At 38.7% G+C, this 14,017-nt stretch overlaps 1 protein-coding gene across 3 annotated transcripts in view; it reads left to right on the top strand.

Annotated features, from left to right (window-relative positions):
• The window catches only part of IQCH (IQ motif containing H), a 188,010-nt gene that overhangs the window by 63,354 nt on the left and 110,639 nt on the right, over positions 1 to 14,017 (top strand). For 2 of the 3 annotated variants that reach the window (XR_004423233.1, XM_033108543.1), the window contains one exon: positions 6,953 to 7,081. Coding sequence is in view for 2 of the 3 variants with exons in the window: in XM_033108543.1 (XP_032964434.1) it covers positions 6,964 to 7,081 (118 nt within the window). In the remaining variant the exon portion in view is untranslated. Of the gene's footprint in view, positions 1 to 1,201; positions 1,323 to 6,952; positions 7,082 to 14,017 lie in introns of all 3 variants that reach the window. The other variant, XM_033108542.1, reaches the window with a different exon arrangement.

Below are 14,017 nucleotides of genomic sequence, written 5' to 3'. Positions count from 1 at the left end.
GTCATGGGATGGTAACTTGTTCTAGTTTCCCTTAAGTACCATATCCTGGCAGGAGGACCCTAACAACTTTGTTCACCCAGACATTTCTCAGCCGATTCATACTTATTTTGTAAAGTGATTTTTCTCCCCCCACCCCGAGGCTTGATCAAACTTCCTCTTTCTTTTTCCTTAAGGTCACCATGACCTTGATGAGCAAGAAGGTGCAGTACGACCAATTCCAATGGCAAATTTCACTACTGTAAAATAAGATTAATCTTCAAATTAAATCATTTTAAGTGTGTACATCTAGTGTGTGTATCTGTGTATAGCTAGTATACTGTGTGACCTGAAACTAATCTACTAACCTGTCTGTCTTCGTTCTTTATTAGTTAAATAGCAAACCAGTATCTAGTTACCTTGGAAGCTATGCAAATTAATTAATGTTTGGAAAATGACTTGAAAATTTAAATCAGTCTAGAAATACCAAACAGTTACATCTTCCCTGCTCAGAGGGCCCAGGTAATTCATAACCTCCCATAATAAAAGTAAAAATATTGTACTTGGGCTATACAATTAAATGTGATTTATATGCAATACATATTATCTTTAAAACCTAGAAAGCATTTAATAAGAAATAATTCATATTTCATAACTATACTAAAGGCATTTATGACTTTAGAAAAAGTCATCATCAATTATAACTGATCTAGACATCACGTCTTTAACCATTTTTGAGATCTGCAAGTGTGCTCAGAGTTCATCTTTAACCTGTTAATATTGACTAATATATTTATCTTTAAATTCTCCCAAGTTGTTGTTTTTTTTTTTTAATCCTTAAAACCCTAATATGTATTTCCTGGGAAATTTGCCTGTACAAAACTTTGCTGTATTCAAAACCTCGTCTGCCAAGATTTAGCACTTTTATAATTATAGTCATTAAAATTGAACAAAATCTTAATGTTCCTTTATTAACTACTATCCTGACTTTACATAGTAGAAATCGCAACATGTTAATTGGATTTAATTAACTATTTTAAATTACACAAACTCTTGACAGTAGACAATAGCACAGGGTACTCATGAGCAATAAAATTGGAGCTAATATTGCTACATTATTAAAACTTAATGAAACTATTCATAATCTTATTTATTGTTTACACAAAGAAAACTGTTCGTTTAGAAAGCAAAAATGTCTGCTGAAAACAAATTTTTGATCATCTAGGTGAAGGTTCAGAAGTTAATAAAAGGGTCCACCATCACCAACTTCACGGTTCTGCCAGCTTCTCATCGCATGAATCCCTATTTCTCCCCCATACCAGTCTTACAAGCAGATGCCAATAAAGGTTAGTGATTCAATAACCATTTTACGTGTCTAGGAATGTAAGGGAAAGAGCCGTGAGGTGGGATTGGGGCCTGAGTTTGAATTCTGCCTCAGCCACTAATTCTCCGAGGTGACAGATGAGACGAGGATTACCTCACTCTGGCCTGGGTTTCCTACTCTGTAATGAGAAGGTTGGACTTGATGATCATTAAAATCCCTTCTCCCTCTAAAATCCATCATTCTATAGATTTAAAATTGATTTAGATGTTGGTGTTATTACATATTGAAAGCATTGTGTGTAAGTGCTAGTATTAGAAATGTTTAAGCTTCTGAGCAGATAGTTTGCGATGCTATCCTAGTAGCCTTTAACATTTTTATTTCAATATACTATTCTGCAGAAATATGAAGCCAGAAACAATGTAATTAGCATTTAAACTACGCATATCTTAGTGTAAATTCTAGTCTTTGTGAAACCAGGAGATTTCTAGTTTTGAAGCAAATGATTATATCATTTTTATTTCAGTATCCCCAGTGCCTAGAACCATATCTAGCATTTTGTAGATACTAAATGTTGGTTGAATGAATAAGCAAATGAAAGAGTAAGCGAATGAATGACTAAGAACTGAGTGTCACAAGTGTAACCTCTTTATTGCTCCCTGCTATTTAACTAGCTGAAGTGTTAAAGAATGCCTACGTGGATCTCCTTTCATATCCCAAATATAACCATGTGAGATGGTCTTTAATTATTTCCAACTCACTTTCTATCTGTTGTCTGGAGGATTTTGGACCTAAAGTTGGCTCCCCAGGGTTCTTCTGGCACCTGGAGATTTAAAGTCCTCTATCTTATAGTTCCTGTATCCTCTGTCTGCTGACTTGGTGGGTGGAGGGAGAGCAAAACTCAAGAGAACTCAGCATCGTTACAAGTCTCTTAGCTTGTTAAGCTTCCCACAACTATAGCTATTACTTTCCTAGTTATGAACCATCATTGTTCAGAAATCTTTGTGATATATGCTTTTAGTTACGAAATATACCGTTTAGTTACATAATATTTACTCCCTAGGAATACTGAATAACATCAGCAGAGTTTCTATTTCTTGCTTTAGTACCATCTTATTCTTCCTGTATCAATATTCTTCCTGTATCAATTAGGATGAATGAAATAGTGAATGAATGAATCAATCAATCAGTGCTTGCTTTAGCAATAGACACAATAAAAAATTGCTGCAAAACAAAGGTGAATCTAGAAACATGGCAGCTTGGTCCAGAAAAAAAAATATCGCATTTTCATCCCTCAATTATCTACTAGAGAATACATGGCTTACCATAATATTCGTAATTAACCAACATATATTCATTGAATACTTGCCATATATCTGATATTGGGCAAGGTAATCTGAACATCAGGAAAGCACAAGCCACAGAAATGTAGACACAGTATCTAGATTTTTTACATGTTCCTTATGCTCTTAAATGTCCTTTAAGCCACACCTTAGATCTATGCAAGTCCAGCAGGAGGTAAAACATTAACAATATCCAGAAGAGTCATTTTGGAAAATGCAGGGTAAATTCCCCTACTTTTTCTTGAATTATCTTGCTAAATCCAAAAAAGAAAGCTTTTAGAAAAATGCTTAAGAATATAAATCTCATGGTACACAAATCAAATTTTCAATGCAAGCTCTTTGTAACCTCAGGCAAGTTGCTTTCTGATCTAGAATAAAATCTAAACTCTATAAACAAGGCATACCTGATCTGGCCCTCACCTCCATTCTCATCTCAGTTTGCTTTCTCTATGCTCAGCCACATGGGCCTTCTCTCTATTCCTTATTAGGCCAAGCACATTTTCATATTAGGCCCTCACCAGTGCCTTTACCTCTGTCTGTAAAAGCCACTTCCTCAAGCATCTGTTTCCTTCACAGATTACCACAATTTGTAGTTACATATTTATTTGTGGATTGATTTAATGTCTCCACTAAACTTTGTCCCCCGGATTTCAACGGCAGGACCTATAAATTTGGGTAAATTCCTCTCTACCTAGATATTAGAGAAATGTACCAAGGTTCTTGGGCCTGCCGGGAAGTGACATTCCTTACCACCTGTAAGGACGCAGATCCTGTAAACTATGTACCTGACTAGTTTTTCTGGGGGGGCTTTGTAAGCGTTAGCACCATAACGTCAACTTTAATCCTTTAAAAGTGACTTAAACCTGATTAATAAGCATCATTATTAAATATGAAATTCCAGGTCTTGGTTGCATAAGTGATTTTTCCAATTATATTTTAGTAAAAGGAAAACAGATTTTTATTGAAACTATGCAAATAATTACATTGGCGTTAAAAGTAAGGAGACTCAATGAGAGTTTCTGAATTTGTGAAGTTGGGGGAGCACATTTAAAGTATTAAAAGTTTGATTTCTTTATTTTCTGGGAATTTTAGGAATATTCACTTGATATAAGCACTTGTTTCTCTCTGTAAGTCAATCAGAACAGAGCTCTTTTAATTTAAGAGACTCTACAATCTAATTTATTAATAACCATTTGGAGATAGGAAAACATTGTGTATTCACTCAAGGTGAGAAATAAAGGTCTTTCTGAATTATAGATACATAGACATATAGATACAGAGAGGGCTTATAGTTTCCATTCTACAATTTCAGCCACAAATGAAAAGTAAACACAGAAACACAAAAATTTAATGGTCCAGATATCAAAGAGTTATTCTCCTTCTTTGTGGACATGAAGTTCCTAATTGATTTGAGCTCAAAATACACAAATAGACAAACAAAAGGCTAACAAACTATATTCTCCACTATCTGTCACTCAGCAGGGAGATCTCTATAAGACATTAATCCATTTACAGAGATCACCAAATTCCCAGTCATTGTAGTTACCAACAAGGAATAGCATATAAGCCATAAATGAACCAATGAACCAAAGAGAAAAACAAAACACAAGGTTAATAGGGAGTAGTATTAAAATTAGAAAAACAGAGTTAACAAAGTTCCATTTCCACTTTGAATTCACCTGTGGGAGCCAAGAAAATACATACCTGGGCTTGGTTCCCTGTGAGGTATATCATTTCTGGCAATTTCAGGTGAATCTATTGCTCATCTCGGTGGGATCTCCAAAATTGTTGAGGGATATATGTGTATACACACACACACACACACACACACACACACACACACACACACACGTATTATATATACATGTTTATATTTAAATTAAAACCATGACTTTTATATAAGTATAAAATGAATACATGTTAAAGATGTTATTTAACTCATAAATTAAGTAAGGGAACCAGTAAGATGCTACAATTGATTCAAAGGAGAATCCAAACAACAGACACCTTTGTAAATCAAGAATACTGAAATCAATTTGCAAATGGATGCAAAACTGGCTTTTTGGGGTTGGGGGAAGGATTGTCCCTCCATGTGACAGAATTTATTGGCAGGTGTATAAACAAGAATTATTTGCATTGCTTTCAGTTTTCTATAAACTAACCTTAATCTCTACAGAATTACAAAATAGACTAAGCAAAAACAAAGATGATTATAGGGTCAGATAATTTCCAGAGGTCCCAACATTTCGATGAAAATGTTATCTCCTAGTCTCTTTTGTTTATTCCAAAGTCTTAACTGTTTCCCTCCAATGGAAAATGCACGTACATATGTGTGTTTGTCTAAAATTAAGTGAATTGCTTCAACCTGCATTAAAGCACAGGCTAAAATTATGTTTATATCCTTTGTGATTTTCAGAGAATGAAACTCACTCTAGTAACAAAAATATACTGAATAAGAAGGAGCTCTGTTTTTCACATCTGAAAGACGGGCATAGTTCTTAGAAGTGGAATTTAATATTTATAGGAGGAAAATATTTGTAAGGACTCAGAATTAGTCTTAATATTTCAAAGCAGTTAAATCTGGTGTTAGAATAATTAAAACCTGAAGTATTAATTTCCAAAGGGGCTTGAAGAGTTGTACCATAGATCAGCAGTTCTCAAGTTTTGAGAATAGAAAAGATGGATCTGGGCCGGCCCGGTGGCTCAGGCGGTTAGATCTCCATGCTCCTAACTCCGAAGGCTGCCGGTTCGATTCCCACATGGGCCAGTGGGCTCTCATCCACAAGGTTGCCGGTTTGACTCCTGCAAGAAATGGTGGGCTGTGCCCCCTGCAACTAGCAACGGCAACTGGACCTGGAGCTGAGCTGCGCCCTCCACAACTAAGACTGAAAGGACAACAATTTGAAACTGAACGGCACCCTCCACAACTAAGATTGAAAGGACAACAACTTGACTTGGAAAAAAGGCCTGGAAGTATACACTGTTCCCCAATAAAGTCCTGTTCCCCTTCCCCAATAAAAAAAAAAAAAAATCTAAAAAAAAGAAAAGATGGACCTGGAGTTCTTATTTAAAATGTAGATTACTGGGCCTCAGTGGTTCGCAAACTTCAGGCCACGTGTAAGTATCTCCTGGAGGCTTCAATAATGCAGATTCTCAGGCCCTTACCTCAGAACTTTAGCCAGGTCTGGGAGCCCAGGAATCTCCATTTCTAATAAGAAATTCTCCCCCGAGATGTTTCTGTGGTAAGTAAACTGAAGATTTCTCTTTAGAATCATTTTATGAGTGAAGTGTTCTTTAGTTCTCCAATTCCTCAGTGGTCATCTTCTGAATTCCTGTAACACTAGACTTTAATATCATTAATAACAATATAAGATAGTCTTCAGAGGTCATACAGCAAATGGAAGCAATATTTGTCCCTCTTAGAATGTGTGCCAGCTTCTTCAACTTAGTCCAGCTTGGTACACAGTTTATATACTAGGATTTCACTGAGACCCAGAATTCTTCACTTTTCTTCCTTTTGTATGAGAGCAACAAGAAGCCCTATCATAAGTTTACGTCAAGTACCCCTGAGTTTCTGGGTTTCTGGCTTCAATAGATCCACCTTAATGAAAGTTTTGCCCCTGACAGCAGGCTTTTTTCAATTATTCATTTATGTATTGATTTATTCATTTGTTTATTTATTTAACAATGCCTCTTGTCCTTAGAAAGCGTTGGCACCATCCATGCTGACACAGTATGAGTTCTAGGAATTGTAAATTAGTACATTAATACAGACCATGTTGCCCAGTTACACTAAAATAACCTTTTAGGCATTCACATCTTCTGTTGATATGAGAAATGTCTAAAAAGAACTCTTTTATAAAATATGACTCATTATAACAAGGGCATGGTTTCAAGCACATAGACTTTCCTTCTTTCAGAACAAAAGATGTCCTCAGTTGTTAAGACTGTGTACCTGGTTTCTCTGAATTTTAAAAGGAATAACAACATTATCAATAATTGAAAATGCCATAAGTATAAAGAAATTTTACTTTGTCTTGAAATTATATTTCTACCTTAAAATAAAATGATCTTAGTACAAGTTTAGTTCGTATTACCACTATTGGAAATGCCATTTTTTTCTTGGGTTAGAACATTAGCCTTAAATGAATATGTACTGTAGCTATTTTTCCATGCAAAGGATTAAGGCACTAGATGTACTCTCACAAATAAGACGATGAATAGAAAATGTTGCATTTGTGAAATTTATAGAGCTCAGACTTTGGGGAAATGCTAGGAGTTAAACTCATATTCTTCTAACCTTCCTTTTAAGGGATTTTGAGTATGATAGAACGAGGATTGATTCCACCAACAGCAAGGATTGCCTTTCAGAATCCACCCATTGTACCCAGAGCAGCTCCTCTGCATAATTTTGCTGAAGCGCGTAAGATTCCAACTGCCGGTAAGCCAGTCGTGACAGGATGCTCAGTTGCAGATACACAGAAATCACCTCCCACCCAAATCTAGTCTTCTAGTATCCAACTCTTATCTTCAGTACTAGGACAAAAGGGAAGTTGTAATGATTCTGAGTTTCACTGTACTGAATAAAGTTACTTTAGTCTCTTTGTAGACTACTTACTGAGGGCCAGTGTTCTCTGTGCATTAGAAGGTTGGGATTTTCACGGGGCTGGCAGCTGGGTTGGGAAAACAAGACAGATATAGTAAAGATTAATAATACCAAGTAGCACAGAATAAAAACCAAATGGATGTTCAAGTCTACTGCTAGAGGAGTTCAGAGGCGTGATTGCTGAAGGGTGAGATAATAGAAGACTTCAAAGAGGAGGCCACGTGAAATAAGGAACTCAAGAAAAGCAGTGACCTGGAAATCTACCACCCAGTTGCAGAACCTCAGGCGAGCCATTTACTTTCTTTGGGCCTCAGCTTTCCCAGTTATAAAATGAGGGGTTTGGGTTAAATTAGTTCATCTAGTCAGTAAATATTTGAATGCTTGCTTTATCTGAGGTAGCACTTAGGTGCTGGGGATCCAACAGAGAATAAGTCAGACAACATTTCTGCTCTCATGGTACGTAACATTCTAGAGGGAGATACAGATAATAACCAGGTAAGTAAATGAGAATTTAAGCCTGTGGTAAGCACTAGAAATAAAATAAAACAACATGGGTTAGAGAGTGATAACTAGGCGGTTACTTTGCTTGCAAGGGAAGGGTCAGTGAATGCCTCTCAGAAGATGTATGAGCCTTGAATTTAGATCCAAATGATAAGAAGCCAATCATGTAAAGATCTAGGAAAGAGCATTCCAGATATAGGATAGCACAGGTATAAAAGCCTTGAGGATTAAGGAGGGAATGAGCAGGAAGGCTAGTATGGCTGGTGGGCCAAGAGCAAGGGAGAGAGAGGGAGGAAATGAGGCAGAAGAGGTGGTGAAGGCTGACATGATGTAGGCTGGAGCAGAGACTATGAGTTATCCACAGTAGTCATTCTTCCCTATTTCCACAGTTACAGAGTCATGGGTGGGCGCATGTCAGCTTGGCTAAAGACTACATTTCCCAGGCCTCCTTTCAGTGAGGTGTACCATGTGACCAGGTTCTGGACAGTGAGACTATAAGCAGAAGTGAAAAGGGAAACTTCTGGGCTCTGCCCTTAAGAGGGAAGGAACATGGTCTCCCCTTTTCCTTTCCTCCCTCTGGCTAACTGGGATGCAGATGCGATAGGTGAGCATTTTGGAGCCAGAGATGGAACTCCATGTTGAGTCTGGCAGAGCTGTTCTGATGACCCAGGATTATCTTCCTTTCGACTCTTGAGTGAGAAAAACATAAACTCTTAATTTGTTTAAACCACTCAGTGTATCTTAGGATCTTTCTTTTTAAACATCTTAGACTATACCAGAACCAGCATGGCAGCCTTTCAAACCACGATGAGGAGTTGGATTTAGTCTTAATTACAGTGAGAACCCACTGAAAGGTTTAAACAGCAGGATGAAGTGACCTGATTTATGTTTTAATAAGACCATTCTGACTGCTTTACAAATAATGAATCATAGGGGAGCATAAGTGGAAGCAAAAAGACTAGTTAAAAGGCAATTGTAGTAAATCAGGTGAGGAATGATGGTAGATTTGAGGAGGATGGTATCAACAAATATGAAGAGAAGTGAATAAATTCAGGCTATATTTTGGAGGTGGAGCCATGAGGACTGGCTGATGGATAGGAGGGAGGGAAAGAGAAGCATCAGGATAAATATGTATGACTGAATGTGCCCCAATTTTGTATCCATTCCACAGTTGGTGGGTATTTCAGCGGTGTATGCCACAGAATTATTAGGAATAATATTACTATGAACATTCTTGTTCGTGTCTTCTAATGTACACATGTACGCATTGCTGTTGGATGCACATTAAAAATTAGAATTGCTGAATCCTAGGATATAAAATGTTCAGATTTAGTAGGTATTTCCAAACAGTTTTCCAAGGTGGTTATACATACTGATTTATTTTCCTACTACCAGTATATGAGAATTCCAGATACATATCTTTGTCATGACAGTTTACATTTGTTTGTTTAATTTTAGTCATCCTGACAAGTCAGTTGTAGTATCTCTTTGTGAGTTTAATTTCTAGTCCCTTGATGACCAATAACGTTGAGCAGTTTTTCTGATGTGTATCTGTCATTTGAGTATCTTCTTTTGTAAAGTGAGTTAAGACTTTAACCTGTTTTTCAAAAAATGAGTGGCCTTTCTTTCTCTTAGTGATTTATAGGAATTAGCTATATATCCTGGATACGAATCCTTATCGGTTATATGAATTGCAAACAATTTTTCGTACTTAGTGGCTTGGGATTTCATATTTCTATTGGTATCTTTTTTTAAATTAAACTTTTGAATTTAAGATAATTGTAGATTCACATATAGTTGTAAGAAATGGAGCGATCCTTTGCACTCTTTACTCTGTTTTCCAAAAAAATAACACATTGCAAAACTCTAGTACAATATCTGTCGTGCGGGGTGTCAGGCGGGGTCTCTGGTCCCACTCCCCACATAAGAACGCAGGACATGGTGAGGCCAAAAAGGAACACCCACGGAGCCATAGGTAGGGGAGTCACACCACTATACTCTCACTGGCGGCTGGGTTGGAGACACAGGAACCAGGAGCAACACAATTCTCAACCCTCACTGTGCTGCTTGCAGGCTCAGCCACCATCTTCTTGCTAGCTCCCCTTTTTTTTTTTGCTAGCCTAGCCATGGCAGTTATATTCATGGCTAATGGCTCACTGGTTACAGCTGACGGCCAACTAGCCACAGCTGCTGCCCATTTGATCACAGTCGATGGCCATTTACTACCTGAGCCAGCACCTTTCTATGTGAGGCCGAGAGCCTGGAAACTGCTTTTTGGGGCTCTGTCCCCACACTCCACCCCTACAGGATCTCGCCTCACAATCTACGCGACAAGCGTCTTCTGTGAGGGGCCCTGTGCGAGGAGCCTGGAGGTGAATGCTATTTCCTGGACACAGCCAAGCTCTCTGGTCACAGCCAGGGTTTCTCAGGGCACCACCAGTACTTGTGGGCACAGCCAGACTTCCTGGACTTCTTAGGGTACCACTAGTCTCCCCGGGCACAGCCAGGGTTTCTCAGGGCACCATCAGTACTTCTGGGCACAGCCAGACTTCCTGGACTTCTTAGGGTACCACTAGTCTCCCCGGGCACAGGAGAGCCTCTCAGAGCACTGCCACTCTCTCTGGGCTCAGCCAGACTTCCTGGGCTTAGCCAGGGCTCTCAGGGCACTGCCACTCTCTCTGGGGTCAGCCAGACTTCCTGGACTCAGCCAGGGCTCTCAGGGCACTGCCACTCTCTCTGGGCTCAGCCAGACTTCCTGGACTCAGCCAAGGCCTCTCAGGGTATCGTGCTGGAACAACAGGGGCTCACAGTCAAGGTGCTTACTTACATATTCTCGATGGCGGCCAGTCAAGACACAATAACAAACATCTGCCAGTTCCACTACATAGTGGTATGTTCCCAAACAAATAGTCAAGCTGTCCATTAAATTAGGGATGGAAGGCAATTCCCCATAGTCCATAGTCATTCGCCAGGGCTGTCCTGGGGGTGAGGGATGACCTTGATCTCACCCTCATCTCCCACGGAGGACTCAGCAAGCGTTTCCTCCTGGGACTACAAGTCCTGCATCCGGGCTGCCTCAGCAAGCACTTCCCAGCCCACAGGGCCGCAAGGACCTTCGCTTTCTCTGGTCTATGCTGGTTGGGGAACCGTCCACGTCTTCCCACCCCTCCACGGGGTCCAGCTCTCAGGCAGCTGCTCCTCCTGGTCTTCCTGCAACTGAGTGTTCATACGCACAAACTGCTCCACCGCCCTTGGGAGAGCTTTGGCCGGCACCGTACCCTGCTCGCTGCGCCATGTGTAGTGCAGGGGATCCTGCCGACTTCGCCATGTGTCGTGCGGGGGACTCTGCTCGCTGGACCAGTTGTCACGCGGGGCGGCCTGCGGGGTCTCTGGTCCCACTCCCCACACAAAAACTCAGGACATGGTGAGGCCAAAAAGGAACACCCACGGAGCCATAGGTAGGGGAGTCATACCACTATATTCTCGCTGGCGGCTGGGTTGGAGACACAGGAAACAGGAGCAACACAATTCTCAACCCTCACTGCGCCGCTTGCAGGCTCAGCCACCATCTTCTTGCTAACTCCCCCTTTTCCTGCTAGCCTAGCCACGGCAGTTATATTCATGGCTAATGGCTCACTGGTTACAGCTGACGGCCAACTAGCCACAGCTGATGGCCATTTGATCACAGTCGATGGCCATTTACTACCTGAGCCAGCACCTTTCTATGTGAGGCCGAGAGCCTGGAAACTGCTTTTTGGGGCTCTGTCCCCACAATATCACAACAGGGTATTGATACAGCCAAGGTACAAAACATTTCCTTCACTGTAAGAATTCCTTATGTTGTCCTTTTATAGCCACAACCAGTTTCCTCCTACCTCCCACTTCTTTAATCCCCGGCAACCAATAATTTGTTCTCAATTTCTATAATTTTCCCATTTCGAGTATGTTAGAGAAATGAAATCACACAGTGTGTAACTTCCTGGGATTGGCTTTTTGCACTGAGCATAATTTTCTGGAGAGGCTATTGCTTTTTCATCCAGGTTGTTGCTCATATCAGTAGTTTCTTCCTTTTTTATAGCTGACTAGTAGTCCATGTATGAACGTACCGCAGTTGTTAAACCATTCTCCTGTTGAAGGACGTATGGGTCATTTCCAGTTTTTGGCTACTCTGAATAAAGCTGCTATAAACATTTGTGTACAGGTTTTCGTATGAACATATGTTTTCATTTCCCTAGGACAAATATCCAGAGTGTAATTGTTAAATCTTACGGTATTTGAATGTTTATTTCCTCTACATACATTTAGATCCACATCAGACAATGTTACAGTTTTTGTTTCGACCATTAAATATGATTTAGAAAACTCAAGAGGAAAAGGGAAGTCTATTGTTTTTACTCATATTTTTGCTTACCATGTTGTTTCTTCCTTCCTGATGTTGCAAGATTTCTTATAATTTGCTTTTTATTTAGAGAATTTTCTTTAGCCATTCTTTTAGGGTCAGTATACTAGTAACAAATTACCTTTGTTTTTCTTTATTGTAGAGTATCTTGACATCCCTTTTATTCTGAAAGGATATTTTCACTAAATACAGGATTCTGGGTTGACAGTTCTTTACTTTCAGCACTTAAAAAGTTGTGCCACTTCCTTTTGGCCTCCATGTTTTCTCAAGAGAAATCTACTGTCATTTGAACTGTTTTTCCCCTGTAAGGTGCTCTTTTTCTCTTTCTTGTTTTTAAGATTTCTTTCTCTGTCTTTAGTTTTCAGAAGTTTGACTTTATTTTGGTGTGGATTTATTTGGTCTCAACTGTGTGAGTTTGGCTCAGCTTCTAGAAAAGGTTTGCCTTTTGCCAAATTTGGGGAGCTTTCAGCAATTATTTCTTCAAGTAGTTTTTTCAGCTTTGCCCTCTATCTCCTCTCTTGGAACTGCAACGATACATATGTTAGCTCTTTTGTTATAGTCCCACGGGTCCTTGAGACTGTTCACTTTTTTGCAGTCTATTTTCTCTCTTGTTCAAAATGAGTAATATTTGTTTTTCCTGTCTTTTAGTTCACTGATTCCTCTGTTCCCTTCATTCCGTTATTGAGTTAATGCACTGAATTTTATATTAAGATGATTGTATTTTTGAGTTCCAAAATTTCAGTTTAGTTTCTCTTTATTTTATTTCTTTGTGGAGACTTTCTATTTCTTTGCTGAGATTTTATATTTTTCGTTTGTTTCAAATGTGTTTGTAATTATGTGTGGAAACATTTTGATGGCTACTTTAAAATTTTGTCAAATAATTCTAAGATCTCTGTCATCTCAGTTTTGGTATTATTCATCATCTCTTTTCATTCAGTTTGAAATCTTCCTGGTTCTTGGTATGGTGAGTGATTTTCAGTAGAAAGTTTGGCATTTTGGGTATTATGTTATGAAACTTTGGTTCTCGTTTAAATCTGTTTTAGCTAGTTCCTCTGGCACCACTATTTATTCTCTATGAATTTGAGTAATAAGTCAATTAGCTGTGACATATCATCCTGGTTATGTATTGCTGGATTTTATTTGCCAATATTTTGTTTACCATTTTTGTTCATGTGTGAAGCTGGCCTAAATTTTTCCTTTCCTGTAATGTTTTATTTGGGTTTTAATATCAAGGTTAGACTTGCCTCAACTTTTCTGCAGATTACTGTGGCTAAGACTTGTAACATTATGTTGAATAAAAGTGGTGAAAGTGGACATCCTTATTTTTTTCCTGATCTTAAGGAAAATGTTTTCAGCTTTCCACTGTTGAGTATGATGTTAGCTGTGGGTTTGTCATATATGGCCTTTAGTATGTTGAGTTATGCTTCCTCTATTCCCACTTTGCTGAGAGTTTTTATCATAAGTGGATGCTGGGTTAGTCAAATGTAGTCAATTGATTTTTAACAAAAGTGCCAAGGCAATTCAATGGAGAAAGGATAGTCTTGGTGCTAGAACAATTGAAGATAGATATATATAGAATCTTGACACAGATCTTGCACCATATACAAAAATGGTGCTAGAACAATTGAAGATAGATATATATAGAATCTTGACACAGATCTTGCACCATATACAAAAATTTACTCAAAATGGATTATAAAACTAAATGTAAAGCCTAAAACTATAAAGCTTTTAGAAAAAAACAAAGGGGGAAATCTTTCTTTCCTTAGATTAGGCAAAAATTTCTTAGATACCACACCAAAAGCATAATCCATAAGAGAAGAAAAACAACATATTGAACTTCATCGAAGTTTAAAATTTCTGCCTTTTGA

The sequence above is a fragment of the Rhinolophus ferrumequinum genome, chromosome 6 (genome assembly GCF_004115265.2).
Source record: "Rhinolophus ferrumequinum isolate MPI-CBG mRhiFer1 chromosome 6, mRhiFer1_v1.p, whole genome shotgun sequence".
NCBI classification, from domain to species: domain Eukaryota; kingdom Metazoa; phylum Chordata; class Mammalia; order Chiroptera; family Rhinolophidae; genus Rhinolophus; species Rhinolophus ferrumequinum.
Note: the sequence above shows the minus strand (reverse complement) of the source record. Positions and strands in the feature narration are given on the sequence as shown.